The 22,255-nt window shown below is 41.0% G+C and overlaps 2 protein-coding genes across 4 annotated transcripts; both read left to right on the top strand.

The window, feature by feature from the left end:
* The first annotated feature begins 166 nt into the window (after positions 1 to 166).
* Positions 167 to 9,324, top strand: LOC121510966 (zinc finger protein 420-like). 2 transcript variants are annotated; one of them, XM_041789397.1, is made up of 4 exons: positions 167 to 395; positions 1,322 to 1,930; positions 6,410 to 6,847; positions 9,014 to 9,324. In XM_041789397.1, exons 1-4 carry the CDS (start codon positions 380 to 382, stop codon positions 9,100 to 9,102), a joined length of 1,152 nt encoding a protein of 383 aa, XP_041645331.1. In that variant the 5' UTR covers positions 167 to 379; the 3' UTR covers positions 9,103 to 9,324. The 2 variants fall into 2 exon arrangements, with proteins under 2 accessions (XP_041645331.1, XP_041645330.1); XM_041789396.1 differs by having other exon boundaries at positions 6,410 to 9,324.
* Positions 9,325 to 10,289: 965 nt separating this feature from the next.
* nolc1 (nucleolar and coiled-body phosphoprotein 1) lies at positions 10,290 to 21,665 on the top strand. Of its 2 annotated transcripts, none has more exons than XM_041789995.1 (14): positions 10,290 to 10,431; positions 10,745 to 10,800; positions 13,197 to 13,357; positions 13,446 to 13,558; positions 13,662 to 13,782; positions 13,869 to 13,993; positions 14,141 to 14,246; positions 15,917 to 16,048; positions 16,130 to 16,219; positions 16,309 to 16,629; positions 17,265 to 18,698; positions 18,853 to 18,980; positions 19,084 to 19,167; positions 20,656 to 21,665. In XM_041789995.1, exons 1-14 carry the CDS (start codon positions 10,321 to 10,323, stop codon positions 20,812 to 20,814), a joined length of 3,141 nt encoding a protein of 1,046 aa, XP_041645929.1. In that variant the 5' UTR covers positions 10,290 to 10,320; the 3' UTR covers positions 20,815 to 21,665. The 2 variants fall into 2 exon arrangements, with proteins under 2 accessions (XP_041645929.1, XP_041645928.1); XM_041789994.1 differs by having other exon boundaries at positions 13,443 to 13,558.
* Positions 21,666 to 22,255: the final 590 nt, after the last annotated feature.

The following is a 22,255-nucleotide window of genomic DNA, read 5'->3' as shown; positions in this document are numbered from 1 at the left end:
AAAGACGCCGTGTAGTAATTAGCTTCCTTTTAACAGTAGACATGTGAGACTAGACTGAAGAAAATAATTAAAATAGCAGATGAAAGCGGAACAAAAGCCCCCATTGCACCATGGACGGTATTTTTCAGTGTGACACAGCGGAAGTAAACAAGGACGCGCAGGATTTTTGAACGTAGTATCATTCAAGGCAGTACTTCAGCTTAAGCTTGCCTATCTGATTTTTAACATGGCATACATTTCCTGCTGTAGTATTTAATAGGATTGGTAAACCGCCGACTAACGGATGCAGCCGAAGAAATATTTTTAAACGTTTTAAAAGAGTTTTTAAAAGAAGAAGAGATCAACCGTCAGTCTGCTGGATATCGTTTGGAACTTCATCATGTTACACAGAACGGGTTTGTAGACTCCATTGTCCTTATATAACAAGAAATATTTAAAAGTAGTTTGAAACCCAAATTCTAAAGTCTACCGTTTCTAAATAAGTAACCCGAAGTCTTCTGCGTTTTTTCTAAGGGTAACAGCTACGGCGGCCGACGAAGGCAAACGCTAATTTGTTTTTGTTTTTTTTTTGTTTTTTTTTTCAGGCTGCTATCACGGCAGTTAGTCAAGGCGTTTTATAAATTGTGTAGTCCTTCGTGTTCCCACTAAACCATGACACAATATGAATGAACAGATGGGGACACCAGACCACGCTGTCAAAGAACGAATATAGATGTTTTAAAGCTTAATGACAACACAGCGTCAATACACTGCTGTCACAGACTTGCACTGGGAAAACACTGTTAATGTGTTTGTCAGATTGCAAACCCAACTACAAAGTGCTGCTAATGCATGGTGTGTTTAGAATTTATACAGTCTTACAGTTCTGATCAAATAAAGTATGCTATAAATAAAAATATGTCTATAAACATACTGTGCATTCAGAGAGTTTTCAGATCCCTTTGACTATTTCAGTTTTGTTGTGTTACAGTCTGATGCCACAGTTGTTAAAAAATTTTTTTTCTCTCAGTAATCTACTCTCAGTACTCCACGACAAGTGAAAACAGATTTTTTGCAATTTTATTGGACATAAGAAATAACTGAAATATCAAATTAACATAAGTAATCAGACTGTTTGCAAAAATAATACAATTTGGCTCAGGTTTTTCTCATTTCTCAGGGTCTTTGCTGAGATGTTTCTACACCTTGATTGGAGTTCAGCTTAAACTGATTGGACATAAACATAAACAACAACAAACATAAAGACGAGGGTTTTCTGGGCTGTAATAGTCTTACCTTGTTAGCCACTGTATCTCATTCCTTTTGTTTTGTGTTGTTCCAGACATCCCACAGCAGTACATCTGTAAAGAGGAGGAGGCTCTCCCTGACCAGCTGCTCTTTAACCAAGAGAGGAACTTCAAAGAGGACCCAGAGTTTCCACAGATTAAAGAAGAACAGGAGGAACACTTTATCCATGATGAGGGAGAGGAGCTTGAGCTGAAGCAAGAGACTGAAAGCTTTAACATTATTGTTATTAGTTCTGAAAGTGAACAAAAACCTGACTTCCTCGCTCACAACTCTCATGTTATTGAGAATGAAGATCCTGAATGCAGCAATCATGGAGACTCCTTATCAAAACGAGTATCAGAGCTAGCAAACAGACTTTCTAAAAATGAAAATGTCTGTAATCCTGTTACAGGTAAAGAGTCTTTAAAATGTGACTCATGTGGTGAAACTTTTAAGGATGATTCAGAATTAGAGTTTCATCCATGTGGCCACACAGGTCAGACGATACATACTTGCAAGAGTTGTGGGAAAATCTTCAAGTACTTGTATTTGCTGAAACTTCATACAAGAATCCACACAGATGAGAAGCCATATTCTTGTGAAACATGTGGAAAAGGTTTTAAATTTGGCCATCTATTGAAACGCCACATGAAAACCCACACAGGTGAGAGGCCTTACTCCTGCAACACCTGCAAACAAACATTCTATGAGATGTCAGATTTGAATAAGCATGTTCGAATTCACACAGGTGAAAAGCCTTTTTCCTGCAACTCATGTGGCAAATCCTTCAGATCAAAAGGGGAATTGAATGATCACATGATAACCCACACAGGTGAGAGGCCTTATTCCTGTGACACTTGTGGGAAAAGATTCAAGCAAAGGTCCAATTTGAATAGACACATTCGATCTCATAAAGGAGACAAACCCTTTTCTTGCAAAACCTGTGGAAAACTATTTTCTGATAACTATATACTGAAAGCACACATGATAAAACATACAGGTGAGAAACCTTTCACCTGTAGCACATGTGGGGAAAGATTCTGTCGGAGTTCAAACTTGAATACCCACATGAAAATCCACACAGGTGAGAAGCCGTTTGATTGCAAAACATGTGGTAAATCCTTCAGGTTGAAAAGTGACTTGAATTCCCACATGAGAACACATACAGGTGAGAAGCCTCACTCCTGCAGCACCTGTGGACAACAATTCTACACAAAGTCAAAGTTGAATTATCACATTCGAATCCATACAGGTGAAAAGCCATTTTCTTGCCAAGAGTGTGGCAAATCTTTCAAAGCAAGTTTTGAACTCACGATCCACATGAAAACCCACACAGATGAGAAGTTGCACGCCTGCAGCTTTTGTGGTAAGAGATTCAATCACAGCTCAAACTTGAACAGACACATTCGAATTCATACAGGTAAAAAGTCATAGGGTTCTCATGCTCTTGGTAAACTTTTGAAACAGTTGACCAATTCACCAGACATGGAAAGCATATGGAGTCAGAGAGAAATCAGGAAAATCTTGTGCTGTCCTGGAAAATGTCAGTGTAGGTTGTCTTTCTTTCATGTTATTTTCAAAGTTTGAGCTGAATGGGGCAACTGGGGCACTTTGTGAAATGTAAATAACAGAATGCAATGATCTGCAGATCTTATAAATCCATATTTTATTCACAGCAGACCATAAACAACATATCAGATATTGAATTTCATAGAAAATATTAACTCAATTTGATAGCAGCAACACATCTAAAAAAATAAAGGACAGGGCCACCCTTTCTGTTGTGTAGCATCAGCAGTTATTTGAACAACAACCTATAAATGTCTGGGGAGTAAAGAGACCAGTTGTGTCAATTTTCAGTTGTAAAAGTTTTAAATTTGAATATGTCAATGTATTTTGTATCTTGTGAATTAGAGGGAGTGGAATGGCTTAAGAAATGTGAAGTAATTCTTTGTAGGAGCAATTAACATTATAATATTAAATACATTAATTGAATTACATGCATTGACCATTTTTATCCATTAAATCAATCACATACTAAATCTTTTTCTGGCACCAATCTTGTATTTAAATCTATTAAAGTATGAAGTTGTGGGGAATATCACTTTCCAACCATGCAAAATGTGTGAATGATAGCTTAAAGGTCCTGTGAAGTGATTAAAAAAAATCTGTATTTTAGGTTTTTGTATGGCAGGCAAAAATTCAGCCATGAAAAACATCTCTCAGTTTATAAAATAAAGCTTCAAAATTATGAAAAATGAGGCAGTAAAATCTGCTCTAGGATGGTGTGGGTGTCCATTGAATGAGCTGAAGCCTCACCCATTCACCAGAAATTCAGCACTCTCACATTTTGAAAGTGCTTCTGATCAGAGCCCAGCTGCCTTTCTCTGGGCCAGAGCCCAGAGACAGACTACTGTTTTCTTGTACAAGTCTCTCTGTTATGATACTTTTAATGACCCGTAGGCCACCATGGCAGATAGATTTGGGAAATTCACCACACAATGAACAAAAACACAGCATGTAACTGGCTGTTGACTTTCAGTGAAGGCAGTGACATCAGCGAACAACTGTACTGAAGCATTGGGGGTGCGGTATAATGCCCCATCAAGACCCGTGATGTCATGGCCCCCTATATTTGCTCTGCTCAAATAAAACCAAGCCGACAAAGAGGGGAAAACTAACAGTCTAAATCAAGGATTCAGTAACACAACATTTACAGATTTCACTTTACAGGGACTTTAAAAGACGGTTCAGAAATCTCAAATTAACCCTCATCAAGAAAAAAAGCTCACTGATGGAGCATAAAACATATAACGGCTCTTTGTGAGTATAGTGAAGTTTGGCATCTTTACAATGGACAAAGAGGTTGCATTTTTTGTGATAATGTTTTTATCGTCTAATCCCCTGTTTGTTAAATGAAATGCTAAATTAAGCATTTGATTTAAAGGGGACATATTATGCAAAAATCACTTTTTCAGGCTTTTCTAACAAAAATATGTGCCCCTGGCCTGTCCACAATCCTCTCAAGTACCAGAAAAATCCATTCTTTCTCCCCCTCCCTTTCTCCACCTTTCAGAAAATGTGTGCTGAAACACCTAGTGACCTCACATGGGGCATAAGCACCCGCCCCCCAGGTTTGGTCCTCCTCCACCTTGAGTAAAGTTCTGCCCTCCTATACTGATCCTCTCAGCTGCCAGCTGAGATGCTGGATAGCTCAGTGGGTTACCCTGCTGACTACAGTCTGGGAGGTTGCTGATTCAAATCCCAGTCAAGTCCTAAACTCTGGATAAGCGTCTGCAACATCAGGAGCACTGCATCCATTTCCTGAGAGGGATGTCGTCAGGGGTGGAGTCAGACAGCTAATTACCATTTGAAGCCACATACACAGAAATGGCTATTCTCGGCAGGGCTGAAACAGAGGTGTTTTTAGACATGCAAAATTTCTATACTCGCGTGTTTTCAGTAATAAACTTAACAGGCATGTTTTGGGGATCTCTGAGACCTATATAATCTTGTCTTAAAAGGGTAAAATATTATCCCTTTAAAAATGTGAGGTAAAAGCGGAACGACAGTCTGTTACACCGTTTCCGTCGGCATTCAGTGGTGTGACACAGCGGAAGCGAACGAGTCGCATCCAATGGCTGCATCACACCGTTGTATTGTCAAAATTATCTCCTTCCACTCGTTACTCTTGCCGTAGCTTAGTTTTTGGTCTTTCCTCGTTTAATTTGACAGAAATGTCTTCTGTTGATACTTTAAGGGACTTTGTTAGCGAACGACTAACGGCTGCTGCCGAAGAAATATTTGGAGCTTTTAAAAGAGCTGTCGTCGAGTATGAAGAAGAGATCAACCGTCAGCGCAGACTGCTGGATATCGTATTGAAACCAGATATCAGGTTACAAAGAATAGGTGTGTAAAACTCTGTTAAACTGGCTGCACATATAGAGGAAAACAAGTCATGAACGTGTTATCCCAAAAGCCTTTAATTTTTTGTCATGCGCTGCAAGTTAAAGCCTATTCATATTCAAAGTTTATTGACAAGCAATTAACAAAAATGTTGAAGGTAACATGGCACAAATGGGAAAGCGCAACCAAACAATGCCACGCGAAAACAGCAGAAAAAACTCACCATATGTTCCACAATCACGGCAAGAGTAGTTTTCCACCATGCTTTCCCCTTAGACATTGTTCTGGGTTGTTGCTTGTGCTCTTTACTAGGTAGCATAATCCATTTGCAGCCCAGTCCCCTTCAAAAACAGTGCCGTTGGATGTTTTATTTATTGTTTTATTGGTTTTAGAAATTAATCATGGCCAATGAAATTTGGCTGGGGGGGGGGTTAAAACCTCTTTGATATCTAGGTGAAGAGAGTTGTCTACAGAGTGTTGTTGATCAAATAAACCATATAATGTAAAAGCAGTGACTGTATAAATATTCACCGTCTTTAAAGTGACTGACCTAAAAAAAGTTGTTAAGTGCTCAACATCTCCCGGAGTTCAGTTAATCTATCATCAAGAAATGGCAGAAGTAAGGCACATGTGTAAATCTGCCTTGATCAGGCCGTCCTCATGAACTGGGAGAGCATGCAAGATAGAGACTAAGAGAGGCCACCAAGACACCTATGACTACTCTGAAGGAGTTCCAAGCTTCTGCAGCAACATCTATTACCTGGGTTCGTTACCAACGAGAAGGAAACTGTTAGAGAAAACCCCTGTTAAATCTCGACAAGAGCTCGCCAAACAGCATGTGGAAGACTCCGTGGTCAAATGGAAGAAAGTTCTTTGGTCTGGTGAGACCAAAAAGGTGATTTTTAGCCATTAGACAAAATGCTGTGTTTAGTGGACACATCACCACAAACACACGATTCCCACTTTGAAGCACAGTGGTGGCAGCATCATCCTGTGGGGAAGGCTTGTTACAGTAGAGGGCAAAATGTTTTTGTTTTCACATTGACATTGAAGAGGTTTTATGTAATTTTTTCATCAAAAAGACCAAATTACATTGACCATGATTGATTTATAAAATCAATAAAAGGGTAAAACATCCAATGGGGTTGAAAACTCGTATAATTGCACATCTTATTGGCTGTCTTTGTTCTTGTCCTACATCTCAGTATTTCACTCCCATTGTCCTGTTTGGTTCCAGACATCCCACAGCAACATATTTGTAAGGAAGAGGGGGTTTTCTTTGACCAGCAGCCCTGTAATGAGGAGAGGAACTTCAGACTGGACCTAGAGGATCCAGAGCTTCCACTGATTAAAGAGGAACAGGAGGGAGTCTACTTCAGTCAAGAAAGAGAGCAGCTTGAGCTGAAGAAGGAGCCTGAAAACTTTGAGTCGGCTTTTACTTGTGAGGAAAATGACCACAGTGAATCAGTACTAAAGGTGGTCCACCAGCTCCTTACTCACAACTCCCATGTTACTGAGAACCACGAACATGGAAGCAGCAATCACAGCGACTCAACACCAGAAACATTTCTTCATGAAAGCTCAAGCCACTCCCTTGAATTATCAAATAGTCTCTGTAAACCTGACACTGGTAAAAATTCTTTCAAATGTGACACATGTGGAGAAGTTTTTGTGGGTAAGTCGGAATTTAAGATACATCTTCGTGTCCACAAAGGTCAGGAGATTTATACTTGCAAGATTTGTGGAAAAATATTCGGGCACTTGTATTTACTGAAAATTCATGCGAGAGTTCACACAGGTGAGAAGCCATATTCTTGCAAAACATGTGGGAAAAGATTCCTTCACTGCATTAACTTGAATAGACACATTTTAATTCATACAGGCGAAAAGCCTTTTGCTTGTAAAAATTGTGGTAAATCTTTCAGAATTAAATATGATTTGACTGTCCACATGAGAACACACACAGGTGAGAGGCCTTACTCCTGCAGCACCTGTGGGAAACGTTTTAGGCAGTGGACAAATTTAAACAGACACGTTCGAGCTCATGAAACCAGAAAGGCATATTTATGTAAAACATGTGGTAAAGTCCTTTCTAATAACTATGTGTTGCAACGCCACATGTTAACACACACAGGTGAGAAGCTTTACCCCTGCAGCATCTGTGGAAAAAATTACAGTCGAAAGGCAGCCTTGAATAAACACACTCAAACTCATACAGGTTAGAAGCCATTTGTATTGAATTCTGTGGCAGATTTTTCAGAGTAAAGGCCTTTACACATCAGATGCATTTTATTCATGCAATATATTCACACACAATTACATTTTTTCCAACATGTAGTCAGCCAATGCGGTCTTTCACACCAGTAACTACTGAATAAAAGTGTGCCTTTTATTTTTCAGATCATGTCTTTTTTTCATACAGTTTCAGAGGCCATAAAGATGTTTTTTTTCCCATCGTTTTTACTGCATTTGTCTTTGAATGTAATTTTTAAGTTCAAGTTGTGTAAACCACTGAAACTGTTTGATGAATGCCATCATATTCGATATGTTGGTGTTATTCTTAATATCTAAGTTAAAAAATGCAATGATTTGCAAGGAAGGCCAGTTTAGTGCACAGACTCTTGTGAGGCCACGCTGTTGTGATAGATGTGGTATGTGGTTTTGCATTGCCTTGGTGAAATATGCAGGGCCTTCCCTGAAAGAGATGTTGTCTGGATGCGAGCAAATGTTGCTCTCAAAACCCTATATACTTTTCAGCATTGATAGTGCCTTTCCAGGAGGGTAAGCTGTCCAGGTCCTAGACATTAATGCAACCCCATACCATCAGAAATGCAGGTTTTTGACCTGTGTGCTGGATGTCCCTCTTCCCTTTAGTCCACAGGGCACGGCATCTGTGGTTTCCTAAAAGAATACTTATACATTTTAATTAATCTGATCACAGAACAGTTTTCTGTTTTCTTTCAGTACATTTTAAATGAGCTTTGGCCCAGAGGAGATGGTGGTGTTTCTGGATCCCTTTCATACATGGCTTTTTCTTTGCATGATACAGCTTTAAGTTGCATTTTTGGATGGCACAGCAATCTTTATGGACAGACAATGATTTCTGGAAGTGTTCCTTATCCCGCGCAGTGATTCCCAGTACATAACAATTATGCCTGTTTTTAATGCCATGCTGTCTAGGGGCCTGAAGATCATGGGCATTCAATATTGACCTTCAACCTTGTCCCTTGCACACTAAAATTTCTCCAGATTCTCTGAATCTTTTGATGATTTTATGTACTGTAGATAGCGAGATATTCAAAGTCTTAACAGTTTTATATCTAGGAACACTTTTCAGAAATTGTCCCACAATTTTAGGCGCAGTTTTTTTCTGGTTGGTAAACTTCTGCCTTTCTTTACTTCTGAGAGACTCTGCCTCTCTAAAAAACTCCTTCTATACCATGTTATTGACCTCTTGCCAATTAACTTACTTAGTTGCAAAATGCTCCTCCAGCAGTTTTTCATTAGTACCACTTACTTTTCCAGCCTTTAGTTGCCTTGTCTCTACATTCTTGAGATTTGTCTCAGTTTCAACATCTTATTTGTTCTTAATGTTATGTTGTGGGTTTGTAAAATGTACAAATCATTGCATTGTTTTTATTTACATTTTACACAGCACTCCAACTTTTTGGAATGGGGATTGTGTTTGATTTTCATAAATATGGCTGAAGAGTAAACACACAAAAAACAAATTGAAGATGTTCCAAATTGTTCAACAAACATATCAGCCAGAGTAAATGAAATGCTCAATGTAATGTGGGCAGTACATGATGTTTTTGATCTCATTTTACCACTGTGGCAGAGTCGGTCGTCTCACAATCGGAAGACAGCTCCTGCAGGCACATGACAACGTGTCCTTGGACAACATTTCCTGCTGTGTCAGTGGTGTGAAATCTGTATGGCTGCATTTGAATGGGACTAGCCAATACTGATGGCAAATTCTCCATAGCACCATCAGTGTGTGAATGTGGAGTAAAAGGATGTGAATGAGGAGATGCGATCTTGGCTGACTAGAAAAGTGCTATACAAGCTGAAGTCTGCTTACCATTTAGCACAAATCTTTGTTGTATAATTAGAGTGTTGAGTCATCTCTGTGAACAAACTTGTTCATTAAAGCTGAAGTTTTAAACTGATGTTTCAAGTGTAGCATGTTTCCTTTTTTATGTTTCAAAATACTGTTTGAGTTTACATTGATCACAAATCTTTAAAACCATGCAAATTTATTTTACAATGGATGCTGAGCATTGGCTTTATTGTTCTGGTCTAGTGTTGAAAAGAGTCTGCCAAATGTTGTGAATTTTTATTTTACATTATAAAAAACAATATTGGTGGGGATGTTTCTGTCATTGGGAAAACTCAAACTTGCCCAAAACCTTTAATTTTTAAATTAACTCATTTAATTGTAGTGAATTAAGACATTAAGTGCATTCTTGAACATATTTGCAATACACATCACTGTTATGGTGGAATCGGCACAAATGCTAAATTTCACCTGTTGTCTGGTTTGGTTTAATTTTACACAATTTTTTAAAAAAGACAAAAATAAAAAGACAATATACAGTGCAGAAAATGGCAGAAAACTCAGAGCCCCAGCCTAAATGTGGTTAAAATGACTTTATTAAAGATATAATTTAAGAAACACATAGCTGACAGAAAATAATAAGAGCAAAAATATTTACTGCCTGAATTGCCCCCCTGGGGGCAGTTATTATTATTAATAATGAAATTGGAAATAATAATAAACTGACTTAATCGGAGAAGAGTTTAGGGGGATTATTACATTTACAAAATTATTTACATAAAAATATTACAATATAATACATTAAGACAAAATAAGCTTATGATGTCAAAATACATGTTGATATTGCTATATCTAATGTGATCCTTTCTGGATTTTTCTGGAAATATTGTCTATTTTGGCAGCTGTTTCATTTTTAAATATCTTTAATTGTCTAAGAATATTGGTGCAATTCCATTATAAAATGCTCAAAAAAGTAAAATCTGAAAAATGATGCGAGCGTATTGCAACGTCATCATTTTGCGCCTCTGGATCCGCCCTCATCTGACGGTCTCTCCACTTCCGTCCCTTCCAGAAAGAGCGTGGTGAAGATGGCGGCGGAAAACTCAACGCCGAGTGATCTTTACAAATGCGTTTATTCGTTTCTGCTGGAGAACAAGTTCTCCAAAGCGGCTCAGGAGTTTCTGAAGCAGACTAAAGTGGTAAGCTGCTCGCTGTGTATGCTTTTTAATGACGTAGAGGAGCTGTCTGTGTCCAGGTGCTCTGACGTAGCTAACGTTAAAGGTTCCTCCGCGTGCAGAGACAGCGCAGCCCCCTGTAAAGATGCACGTGTATAAAACGAACGTGTTTTGCTTTAGCTACCGCCCGTTTATCGTGGATTAATTAACATTCTTGTATATTAACTTTAAAATGACTGTTGTCGTGTTTCGCATTGCATTCATATTGACATTTTCATTAAATTCATTTACCCGGAATATCTGGGGTCAAAGTAACTTTTTCATCCGTCTCTTTTAGACTCTTCAAGATGAAAATGAAGAGAGTCTGGTCAACATCTACAACTTCTGGGTGAAGTGAGTCTTCAAATGTGTTTTTATCTTAATGTTTTTAAAGATAAACCAGCTTTCAGTCAATCAGAATTAGGGATTCTTTATTATCACCCACTTATAATAACACTGGGTTGAGATCAGATTATGCAAGACATCTGAAAGGTGGAGTAGTAGATTGATTACACACAGAGTGAAAAAAATTAAAGTCTTTATTTCTTATAATTTAGATGATTATGGCTTACAGTTAATGGAAACCCAACATTCAGTTTCTCATGAAATTAGAGTATTACTTAAGACCAATATAAAGGGATTTGTAATGCAGAAATGTTGATCTTAAAGTATTTTCATTTACAGGTACATCTCAAAAAATTAGAATATCATGAAAAAGCTCAATATTATTTGTCACTCATTTCAGAAGGTGAAACCCATATATTATATAGAGTTATTACACATAGAGTGAAATATTTCAAGCCTTTATTTCTTGAAACATTGATGATTATGGCTTACAGATAATGAAAACCCAAAATTCAGTGTCTCAGAAAATTAGAATATTGTAAAAAGTTCAATAGTGGAAAGTCATGGTGTCACACCCTAATCAGCTAATTAACTCCAAACACCTGCAAAGGTTTCCTGAGCCTTTAAATGGTCTCTCAGTCTGGGTCAGTAGGCTATACAATCATGGGGAAGACTGCAGACTTGACAGATGTCCAGAAGACAGTCATTGACACCCTCCACAAGGAGGGTAAGCCACAAAAGGTCATTGCTAAAAGAAGCTGGTTGTTCACAGGGTGCTGTATTCAAGCATATTCATAGAAGTTGAGCAGAAGGAAAAAGTGTAGTAGGAAAAGGTGCACCAGCATAAGTGATAACCGCAGCCTTGAGAGGATTGTCAAGCAAAATCCATTCAAGAACTGGTGGGGGGGGGGGGGGCTCCACAAGGAGTGGACTGAGGCTGGAGTCAGCGCATCAAGAGCCACTACGCACAGACGGATCCTAGACATGGGCTACAAATGTGGCATTCCTCATGTCAAGCCACTCCTGAACCAGAGACAACATCAGAAGCGTCTTACCTGGGCTATGGAGAAAAAGAACTGGACTGTTGCTCAGTGGTCCAAAGTCCTCTTTTCAGATGAAAGTAAACTTTGCATGTCGTTTGGAAATCAACGTCCCAGAGTCTGAAGGAAGAGCGGAGAGGCACAGAATCCACGTTGCTTTAAGTCCAGTGTGAAGTTTCCACAGTCAGTGATGATTTGGGCTGCCATGGCATCTGCTGGTGTTGGTCCACTGCGTTTTCTGAAGTCCACAGTCAACGCGGCCATCTACCAGGACATTTTAGAGACCTTCATGATTCCTTCTGCTGACAAGCTTTATGGAGATGCTGATTTCATTTTCCAGCAGGACTTGGCACCTGCACACACTGCCAAAGGTACCAAAAGGCGGTTCAGTGACCATGGTGTTACTGTGCTTGATTGGCCAGCAAACTGGTTTGACCTGAACCCCATAGAGAATCTATGGGGTATTGTCAAGAGGAGGATGAGAGACACAAGACCCAATAATGCAGATGACCTGACGGCCGCAATCAAAGCAACCTGGGCTTCCATTACACCTGAGTAGTGCCACAGGCTGATCGCCTCCATGCCACGCTGCACTGATGCAGTAATTCATGCAAAAGGAGGCCCAACCAAGCATTTAGTGCATAGAAATGAACATACTTTTCAGAAGCCTGACATTTCTGTTTAAAATATCCTTTTTTATTGATCTTATATAATATTCTAATTTTCTGAGAGATTGAATTTCGGGTTTTCATTATCTGTAAGCGTTAATCATCAACATTTCAAGAACTGAAGGCTTGAAATATTTCACTCAGTGTGTTATGAGGCTATATAATATATGGGTCTCACTTCCTAAAACTGAACATCAGCTTTAGACTTCAAGTTGCAAAGCCAAAGTCTGTGTGAAAGAATAGACACTGTCCTGTGTCAGTGCTTGAAGTAGTGAGTAATCTGGTAAAACTCAGAGTGGCACACCTTATAATTTTAGATATCTCTGTGATGATATCCAAAATATTTCAATTAACAATTGAGGTTTGCCTTATTAGTTAATTTAACATTTGTTTGTCGAGGCTTGAGCAGCTTTTAAGACATAGAAATTGACTAACATTGCACCGATAGTGATGCAGAACAATGTGCATTTCCATTTGAAAATAAGATTAGTTTAAAACACCACAGTGAGAGTTGTAATAAAGGCTGTTTCAAGATTACAGGATTAATATTGTCGCCAAAATCCATCTAATATTATCATTAATGTCGTCTTGATATTTGGGATAACAACAACGTGGATAATAAAAAAGTAATGCAAAACAAGTAATTAAAAAAAAATCAAGTAATAATGAAGGTTGGTATCATTTTGTGTCTTCATAGATCTCCTGAAGCCAAAAAACGAAAAGCACCGGCAGATACGACTGAAGTTACAACAAATGGTCCAAAAGCTAAGAAAGCAAAAACCACTGCAGAAAGCTCCAGCAGTGAGGAGTCGAGCAGTGAGGATGAAGAAGCACAACCAACAAAAGCAACTCCAGCAGGTAAATAACACGGTTTGTAGATTTCTAACTAAGCCTGTTAAATTCAGTTGTTCACTGTTTAAAGCTGTTCTTTTATTAAATTTAGCAGCTCAGGCTGGTCCTGCCAAAGCAGCAGCAGCAGCGACTAAAGCTGCGTCCAGCAGCAGTGAAGACTCCAGTGACTCTGAGGAGGAGAAGGCACCTGCAAAGCCCCCAGCGAAGGTTGGAGATAACATCCAGAATTAAAGATTCTTCCCAGAGTGACTCATTAAAACACACGACTTTGTTTTGTATTTATTATCACTAAAGTTTCTTCTACATGCAGGCTCCTGTGAAGCCAGCTGCTGCTGCTCCTGCTGCAGGCAGCACGAGGAAGAAAGACAGCAGCTCCAGCAGTGAAGAGTCTGACTCTGAGGACGAGCAGCCCGCCAAAGCTCCTGCAGCAAGTGCGTCTATTACTGACTTTCTAAGATTAGCCAATGATAAAATATTGTCTCTATCTTAATGAACTATTTTTGTGTTTACATAATAGAACCCAAGACAGCTCTAGTTGCAGCACCAAAAGCAGCCGCCCCCGTTAAAGCTGCAGCTCAGAAAAAACAAGAAAGCAGCAGCAGTGAAGACTCCTCTGATTCTGAAGATGAAGAACCAGCTAAGGTATGTAAAGAAACTCATCATATCTTGATATAATGAAATTATTTAGATTTTCTTTGCTACAAAAAAGAATCATGTCAGGTGAAATCAAATGGTAATTCAGGTGTACAGCAGAGTAATCTTTTTTTCTTTTTGCTTATGTATTAATAGGCTCCAGTCAAACCTGCCCCAGTAAAGCCTGCAGCTGCTGCTGAGTCAAGCAGTGAGGACTCTTCATCAGAAGATGAGGCTCCACCAAGCAAAAAGCCCAAAGCAGGTGTGTTTACACATATATTCTCTGTTGTTACGTTGACAGGCTAGTTCAGTGGTTCCCAGACTTTTTCTGCTGGGCCTCCTTTGGCAGATGAAAATATTTTCAAGCCCCCAGCCCAGAATCACCATGCAAATCAGCACATAAAAATATATCAGCTTACACAGTAAAACCTATCTTACACAGACGGAAATGCGCCTCTCTTCATCACCCTCCATTATGCATGTAAAGCCGAAGGCAAGATATGACTCAGCAGATTTTCTTCTGTCTTTTTTAGATAAGTGTGCCTCATTGTCAGACCTACATTTGCCTGGAACAGGGCCATATGCAGGGTTGTAGAAATACCCAGGTCCAAAACCAATCTTACTAGGGAAATTTGGGGGCATGCTACCCCTGAAAATGTTTTTAATTTCCCTGATCTAAATATGTGCATCTTTGGCTCTTTTCAGCGAAATTTAAAGAGATTTAATGACTTATAAAGGTGATTTCGCAAACATCATATCTGGGGTTAAAACAGGAAATCTGATGTGTACTTTCTGGTTCAAGGCATGTTTTTTGATTGATTAACTTCAACAGTGTGTGTGTGTGTGTGTGAGAGGAGGGGTTTGACGGGGGGGGGGTCCCCTGGAAATTTGTGCTTCAACAGTTTTTCTTGTATTATGGTGTATTTTGCACCCTTTTTTACTAAAAATTGAGTAAATTAATTGGGAGATTTAAGGCAAAATTCTCAAGTCCCCATGACTGGACTCAATAATGTCAGACTGAATTACCCTAAAACAGAAAGCCGTTACACATGAGAAACTAGTTCCATCTATTCTTCTCTTCACTGGACATTTTATCCCTTCAACTTTGGGCTAGCTACCGCAGCCTCAGCATCTACCAAAGATTGCATATTACAGACAAGAGCATTCTCTTCATCCCCAATCCACAAACACTAACTCTTAATGGAGGAGTCATCCTTTTGGCATTTTAATATCTTTGTATTTTCCATGGGAACGTGAAGTTATTTTAGGTATCTACCTCAGAAAAATCCAGAGGTCCTGACCTTCATGACCTCAATGGGAGTCACGGTCATGGCCTGGAAATCCTTTTGATAAATGTACCATGCTTTGCAGTACAAAACAGTCTGCATTGTTTCTATTAAGCCTCACTGAGCCCCCGTCACAGCTTCAAGTCCCACTTTAGGAATCAGTGAGCTTGAAGAGAGCTATAGTGGCTGAATGCTAATGTTAACTCTGCTCTGATTGAAGTAAATGGGTTACCAAACATGTTTTTCAGCACAAATCTGATCCAGCCTCTCTGGGTTTTAGTTTTGCCGTTGCTTTTTAATGTTGAAGTCATTCCGTCTGTCAGATCTAAACAGGTGTAATACTTAGAACCTGGAATTTAACAGCATCATAAAATAACATGGGAGCTACCCATCCTGTGTTTGACATCACAGGAACTAGGCTGTTGTGGACATATGGTCTTGTGTCTCCTCACTACACAATAACAGCCTGGTGATCACCAAATATCCTTCGAACTGCCACAGCACATTCTTGGAGGTCATTATGATGCCTGCACATCTTGGTCCTTTTATCCTTTTCCATCCTTGCTTCTGATAGTTCAGCATGTTAATAGTACAAATCACTGAACCACTGTGTTATGTAATAACAGAGTTTTCTGTGTCTGCCCAGGAGCATACAGTGCAGTCCCTCCCCCTGCTTCAGTGCAGGTAGCTCCAGCTGCAGCCAGCAAGGCCAAAGAGGACAGCTCCTCTGACAGCAGTGATGACAGCAGTGATGAAGAAGAAGGGAAGAAAGGAGCAGGTAAGAAGCATCCATCTTTCTTTTACTGAAACAGTCAAAGCTGTTCAGTGCCTTTCTGACAGACGGGTTACATCCTTACAGGGAAATCTGCACCAGTCAAGACCCCTGCTGCCAAACCTGATGTTCCCAAACCAGCTGCAAAGAAAGCAGAATCCAGTTCAGATAGCTCAGGTAACAGTGACAATCCCATTCACTCATTTTCCCTTCAAAGGGATCTTACTCTTGTTAACATCTGTAAATAATTCTTTTCATGTTTTCAGATTCAAGCTCAGATGAAGAGGAGGCAAAGAAGCCTGCAGCCAAAGCAGCACCCACTAAACCTGCACCTGCCAAGACTGCACCAGCTAAAAAGGATGACTCGGACTCATCGAGTTCAGAGGAAGAAGAGGAAAAGAAGAAACCTGCAGCAAAGGTGACTCCTGCTAAAGCTGCTCCAGCTAAGCTTGTCGCAGCTAAAGAAGACTCCTCTGAGGAGGAGTCCAGTTCAGACGAGGAGGAGGAGGAGACAGCAAAGAAGCCCCCAGCTAAACCTGCACCTGCCAAGGCTGCCCCCGCTAAAAAAGACGAGTCTTCAAGCTCAGGTAAGAGAGTCAAGATTGTGTAAATGTGAATTAAGCATGGCAGAAAAAGTCTGATTTTGTTTTATACTTTGAATTTAGTTAAAATCTCTTAACTTATTCCATCAAATATGAATTGGTTGAGTTTAGGTAAACAGCATTAGGCCCAGTTGCCCCTTACAGTGCTAAAGCATGATATCACTCCCATTTCTGCAGGCCAAAGCAGGCTTGAGCACCACCTGCACATACGTCATCATATTACATTATGACACATGCATGGCCTTATGTTCTCATTAAGTGTCTTTAGTTTGCAAGAAGCATGGGTTCAGAGTCAGAACAATGGAGAACAACGCAATTTTGCTATTTTTTTGTGCACTATTTTGAATCATTTTTGCCAAACACGGCCCTCTCCTGAATTATAGGTCGATTATGTCCGTGTTGTGTACCTGGGCTTGTGCTCTGCTAAGCAATTGCACCACACGAAGCTCTGGTATGAATTTTAAGTGCAAGTGTGCCCTTGACCTATACTCAAAGTCAGATCCTTCATGCAAACATGACTGTTGTAAAAGGCTTCAAAGTTTCAGTTAGGTTTGTCAAGTAAATGATTGCCTGAATGTCTGAAGAATTTCTCAAAATCCTGTTTTTATTGCTCATCCCAGATTCAGATAGCTCTGAAGATGAAGCTCCTGCAAAACCTGCAACTAAAGCTTCTGCTCCACCAGCGCCTGCTGCTGCTTCTAAACCAGCAGCAAAGGCAGCAGACAGCAGCTCTGACTCAGAAGACTCATCTGAGGAGGAAGAAGAACCAGTGAAAGCCAAACCAGTGGCTAAACAAGCTCCCAAGCCTGCTACCCCTGTTACAAAGCCTCCTGCAGCAGCAGAGAGCAGCTCAGATTCCGATTCCTCCTCTGAGGATGAGGAAGATGCAGGTAAAGCAAAGCCAACTGCAGCTAAACCAGCTGCACCAGCCTCCAAGCCTGCAACACCTGCAGCAAAGCCTGCTGCTGCTGCTAAAGAGAGCAGCTCTGACTCTGCCTCTTCTTCTGATGAGGAGGAACCAGTCAAAGCTAAACCTGCAGCAGCTAAGCCAGCGACACCAGCAGCCAAGCCTGCCACTCCTGCTGCAAAACCTGCTGCTGCTGCTAAAGAGAGCAGCTCAGACTCTGATTCATCTTCTGAAGAGGAGGAAGAGCCAGCCAAAGCAAAAGCTGTGGCAGCAAAACCTGCAACGCCAGCCTCAAAGCCTGCAACGCCTGCAGCAAAGCCTGCTGCAGCAGCTGAAAGCAGCTCAGACTCTGACTCTTCTTCTGATGAGGAGGAACCGGTCAAAGCCAAACCTGCAGCAGCTAAGGCAGCGACACCAGCCTCAAAGCCAGCCACTCCTGCAGCAAAGCCTGCTGCAGCTGCAGAAAGTAGTTCTGACTCTGACTCCTCTTCTGAAGATGAAGATGAACCAGTGAAGGCTAAACCTGCAGCAGCTAAGCCTGCAACCCCGGCTTCAAAACCTGTAACTCCTGCAGCTAAACCTGCAGCAGTGGAGAGCTCAGACTCTGACAGTGACAGCTCTGACTCTGAGAATGAGGCAGCCAAACCTGCAGCAAAGAAACAAACTTCTGCAGCGGCAAAGAAGCCTGCCCCTGCTGCCACAAAAGCTTCTGCAGACTCTAGTGATGACAGCTCCAGTGAAGAGGAGGAGGAGGAACCCAAGAAGACAACACCAGCACCCAAGCCTGCCCCCAAAAAGGCAGCTGCAACAAAGAAAGCAGAGGAGAGCAGCTCAGACAGCACTGATTCAGAGACAGAGACCAAGGGTACACCTGCTAAACCTGCAGCCACAAATGGCAAGGCCACAACACCTAAAGCAGCCACCCCTGCAGCCAAGACCCCAGCCAAGCCGGCAGAATCCTCATCCAGTGACAGCAGCTCTGACGAGGAAGAAGAGGTCAGTAAAAGCGCTGCAAAACCTGCTGCAACAACCAAGACAACCCCAGCAGCTAAAGCTAAAGAGAGCAGCAGCTCTGAAGACAGTTCATCCGAGGAAGAGGAAGCACCACGCAAAGCGGCCACAGCACCAACCACCCCCACAACAAATGGTACGACTCTAAGAATGCTGAACATGATGCCATTTAACACAGAGATTTAACAATTAAAATGTACAGATCTCAGTGGGATTTTTGTGCAGTTCTGGTCAAGATTGGCTGGTTCACAATTACTCAGAAGTAATTCTTTATCTTCTCGCTCATGCAGGTACCAAGGGCAAGAGAAAAAGAGAGAAAGAATCATCAGAAAGTGAAGAAGAAGAGACAGAAGACAAGACACCAAACAACAAAAAACCATCAACCACACCACAGACGTTTCCTAAAGCCAATAAGAAGGTAACATTGCGATACGAGTTGCGATTTCTAAAGCAGTCTCATGATGCCTGCTTAATACCAGGAAAAAGGATGCTAAATTTAATGGACATAACTTGTCTTTCAGACTTCCCACATACCGTTTCGCAGGATAAGAGAGGATGAAGTAGAAGTGGACCCCAGACTTGCAGACAACTCTTTTGAAGCAAAGGTGAGTTACGTAACCATAGCAGGTCATGTCCAAAAGGTCACTGAGGGTATCTGCTTGGGCTGAACGACATTAGAATAAAACAGACCTCCTGATTGTCTTTCTTTCTGCAGATTCTTTAAAACTAAACCAGATAAGTGTGGTGCCATTTGATGTACATTTATTCATTTTGGATCAACATTTGTTTCTTATTTTGATCCTTAAGTCTTTCAGAGTTCAGATATCACACTGTGCAGCCCTCTGACAGCAGCTCTGACACTCACACAGTGGAGGAGGAGAAAAAGAAGAGGGAAAGAGAGGGCAGGTAGACTCGGCGACTTGTTTGAACAAATAAACTTAAAACTCCACGGTAGGAGGCTGAAACGTTGGGACTGCGTGCCTCTTGAGCCAAAACAAGGACCCAGGCATTCAGGAATGCATTGGATGCTGTCTGAATGATGAGAGCGTGGACGATGTAGAGCAGTTCGCTTATCCTGGCAGCATAATCCATTGATCCACTAACTGAGAGGCTGTAGACTTGGTTTTGTGCATGGCTCAGTGGGTTTGCTGGGCAAGACGGTGCGGCCCTCACGGTATCTGAGCATGTGGACAAAGGTCAGTCTCTTGGTTTGTAGTCCTCCTGGCCCTGGATGCTGACTGATGCCCAGAGGTGCCAGCTGGACTCCTTTGTGACGACTTCTCTTCATTTTTGAGTGTCTTTGGCTTGGGTGACTGTCTAATGCTAATGTGCACAGGAAAGCAGGGATGGGAAGGGTCAACTGCTGGATACGGGGGCTCACTGACCCAGCTCACTCCATACTGGGTGCCTGGGACCCAGTGAGTTGGACCAGACCTTGGGGAGGTCACGTGTGTCGTGGAGGAGTCAGCTGGAGAGATGAGGCACAGGCCTGACAATGGCCATAATGAGGCCAGAGCAGGACAGGGCCAAGCATGCCAAACTTGCATATACACCCTCACCTGACCTGACTTTGTTTCTTGAATGTCATCAATCATTTTTAACAACACTGAAAGTTGCATTTAGATGGCGGGACCAAGCCCACGAGTGCAACTTAAGATTGAACCAAAGTTTATTGTGTCAGGATGCTGTCATTTTCACACTGCAGCACACACGAAGTTATAGATAATCAGCTTGTCTGTGTCGTTAACGGACCGTTGATAAACAAGCACCTGGATGAGGTGCTGCCCATCGCAGCTAACCACTCACTTAGGATCAGCCTGCATAATTTAGCATCCCCCTGGAGCGACATGCTGATGTCGCCTCTCTGACAGCAGCAGTGTCAACTATAGCCTGAACATACATGCAGGAAACACGGACTCTACCTGCATAGTGCTCAGTTCTTTAGTGATTTATCTTGACAGCCCTAGTTATAACCTTTTTCCATACTTCTGCATGTTTTCTGCAAACGTATGTATTCTGACCAAATGTTATACTGCTGGGTAGCTCACAGTTCACACTAATGGGAACTTGTTTTTTTGTGTTTGATCCTCCAGTTTGGAGCAAATGGAGACTGGGGCCAGAAAGCTAACGACGTTCTCAAGTTCACAAAAGGAAAATCATTTCGCCATGAGAAGACGAAGAAGAAGAGAGGAAGCTACCGCGGCGGAGCAATCTCCACGACAGTCAACTCTATAAAGTTTGATAGTGACTGAGGAATTTTTTCACCTGGACTGTGTGATCAGGACTATCAGACATCACATCAAACTCTCCCTGTATCATCATCGTCTCCTCCCAGCAGAGCTCAGAGGAATGTGACCCGCTGAGCTGAACTGAGCTGGCACTTACATCTGAGTAGCTGCCCTTCTGTTGTCCTTAAACCTGAGGCGACAGTCTGTTTAGCTGTGGCTGCAGGGGTGAGCTCTTCCAGCTATGATTTCAAATATCAATGTGACAGTATCACTTATAGCCACTAGGTGGCTGCCTGCCACCTGTTAATGGTAAAAATGATGTTGGGCGCTTTTATTTTCATGGTTTTGACTCTGCTTACCTGTTCTTTATTCTCATAATAGCAATGCTTTTCTTTGTACCTTCCCTTTTTTCATTTCTCTGTGTTTATATGACAGCCAGCCACCTTGACAGGTTCTTTATTACGAGCCTAAAAAGGCATTCTAATTTTATAGATGACGTGGACTCTTGGTTTGTCTGGTCATTAGTCAGTTTTCATTTGGCTTCGTTTCAATGTGCAGATGGTGCTTACCTGGGTGTTTTCTCTTTTCACAACAAGACCATTTAGAGGCTAGAGCTGAGTTTTATACTGAGTATTTATTACGTTTTATTCCAGTTCAACTTTACGGACCTTTAAAGCCATCTTTAAATCTTAGAAGTAGCTCTGACTTGATCCTTTAAAACTGTAATCCCTCCTTCATCTGTTCATCAGTGGTCTGTGATTAATTTTTCAGCAATTTAACGGAGAGCCATGTTTGTTTCAGTTAAAGAACTTTTGTGTACCTCTATTTTTTATTGTTAATTCTTGTAGTGGTGATTAAAAGCCTAACAAATTAAATGATGCAGTGTGTTTTTCAGTCAAAAGTCTTTAACTAGAGCTTTGAAATTTAAGATCACAGATTGTTTCATGGTTGTATTTTTATTTGAGAGGTAGGGAGCCACAATACAGTCAGCATGACGGCAGTATTAGCAGTTATAAAAATTTTTACAACTGATACAGTGGCTACAAAAAGCCTGTTGGCCGTACGTCCCAATAAGTTTGTAGAGTTTTAGGGAGAACCAACAGAGGTATACTATATGGACAAAAGTATTTGGCCACATCTGTTAATTATTACGTTCAAGTGTGTCAAATTAGGCACCTAGAAGACAGCAACATTAACATCAACTGATTTTTTTTTTTTTACCCATTCACAAACCGCTATCAAAGGAGGGAAGGAAGGAAGGAAGCTTGGGAAAGCAAGGCCGAGGAAATGTGGCTTTAAGACAGAAGTTGATAGAAATGTGACAAGCTTTCAAACTTGGGCCAACAGAAATAAGAAACAAAAAACAAGGACAATATTCCTGTGAAGAGGCCTGAAATTACGAACTGTTTTTTATGAATAAAACCAGTTATTACGTAATGAGGTAGTCAAAAACAACCAATCCTCT

Source organism: Cheilinus undulatus, linkage group 6 (genome assembly GCF_018320785.1).
Source record: "Cheilinus undulatus linkage group 6, ASM1832078v1, whole genome shotgun sequence".
Taxonomy (NCBI): Eukaryota; Metazoa; Chordata; class Actinopteri; order Labriformes; family Labridae; genus Cheilinus; species Cheilinus undulatus.
This window is presented reverse-complemented; position numbering and strand designations above follow the sequence as displayed.

Excerpts from the sequence above, each read along its gene's own strand:
- LOC121510966 (XM_041789396.1), top strand. Across the intron at positions 1,931-6,409 it reads CCACATGAAAACCCACACAG|ACATCCCACAGCAACATATT; the intron begins GTGAGAGGCCTT and ends GTTTGGTTCCAG.
- nolc1 (XM_041789994.1), top strand. The coding sequence starts at position 10,321 with ATGGCGGCGGAAAACTCAACGCCGAGTGATCTTTACAAATGCGTTTAT. Across the intron at positions 13,358-13,442 it reads AACAAAAGCAACTCCAGCAG|CAGCTCAGGCTGGTCCTGCC; the intron begins GTAAATAACACG and ends TATTAAATTTAG. Across the intron at positions 13,559-13,661 it reads CTGCAAAGCCCCCAGCGAAG|GCTCCTGTGAAGCCAGCTGC; the intron begins GTTGGAGATAAC and ends TTCTACATGCAG.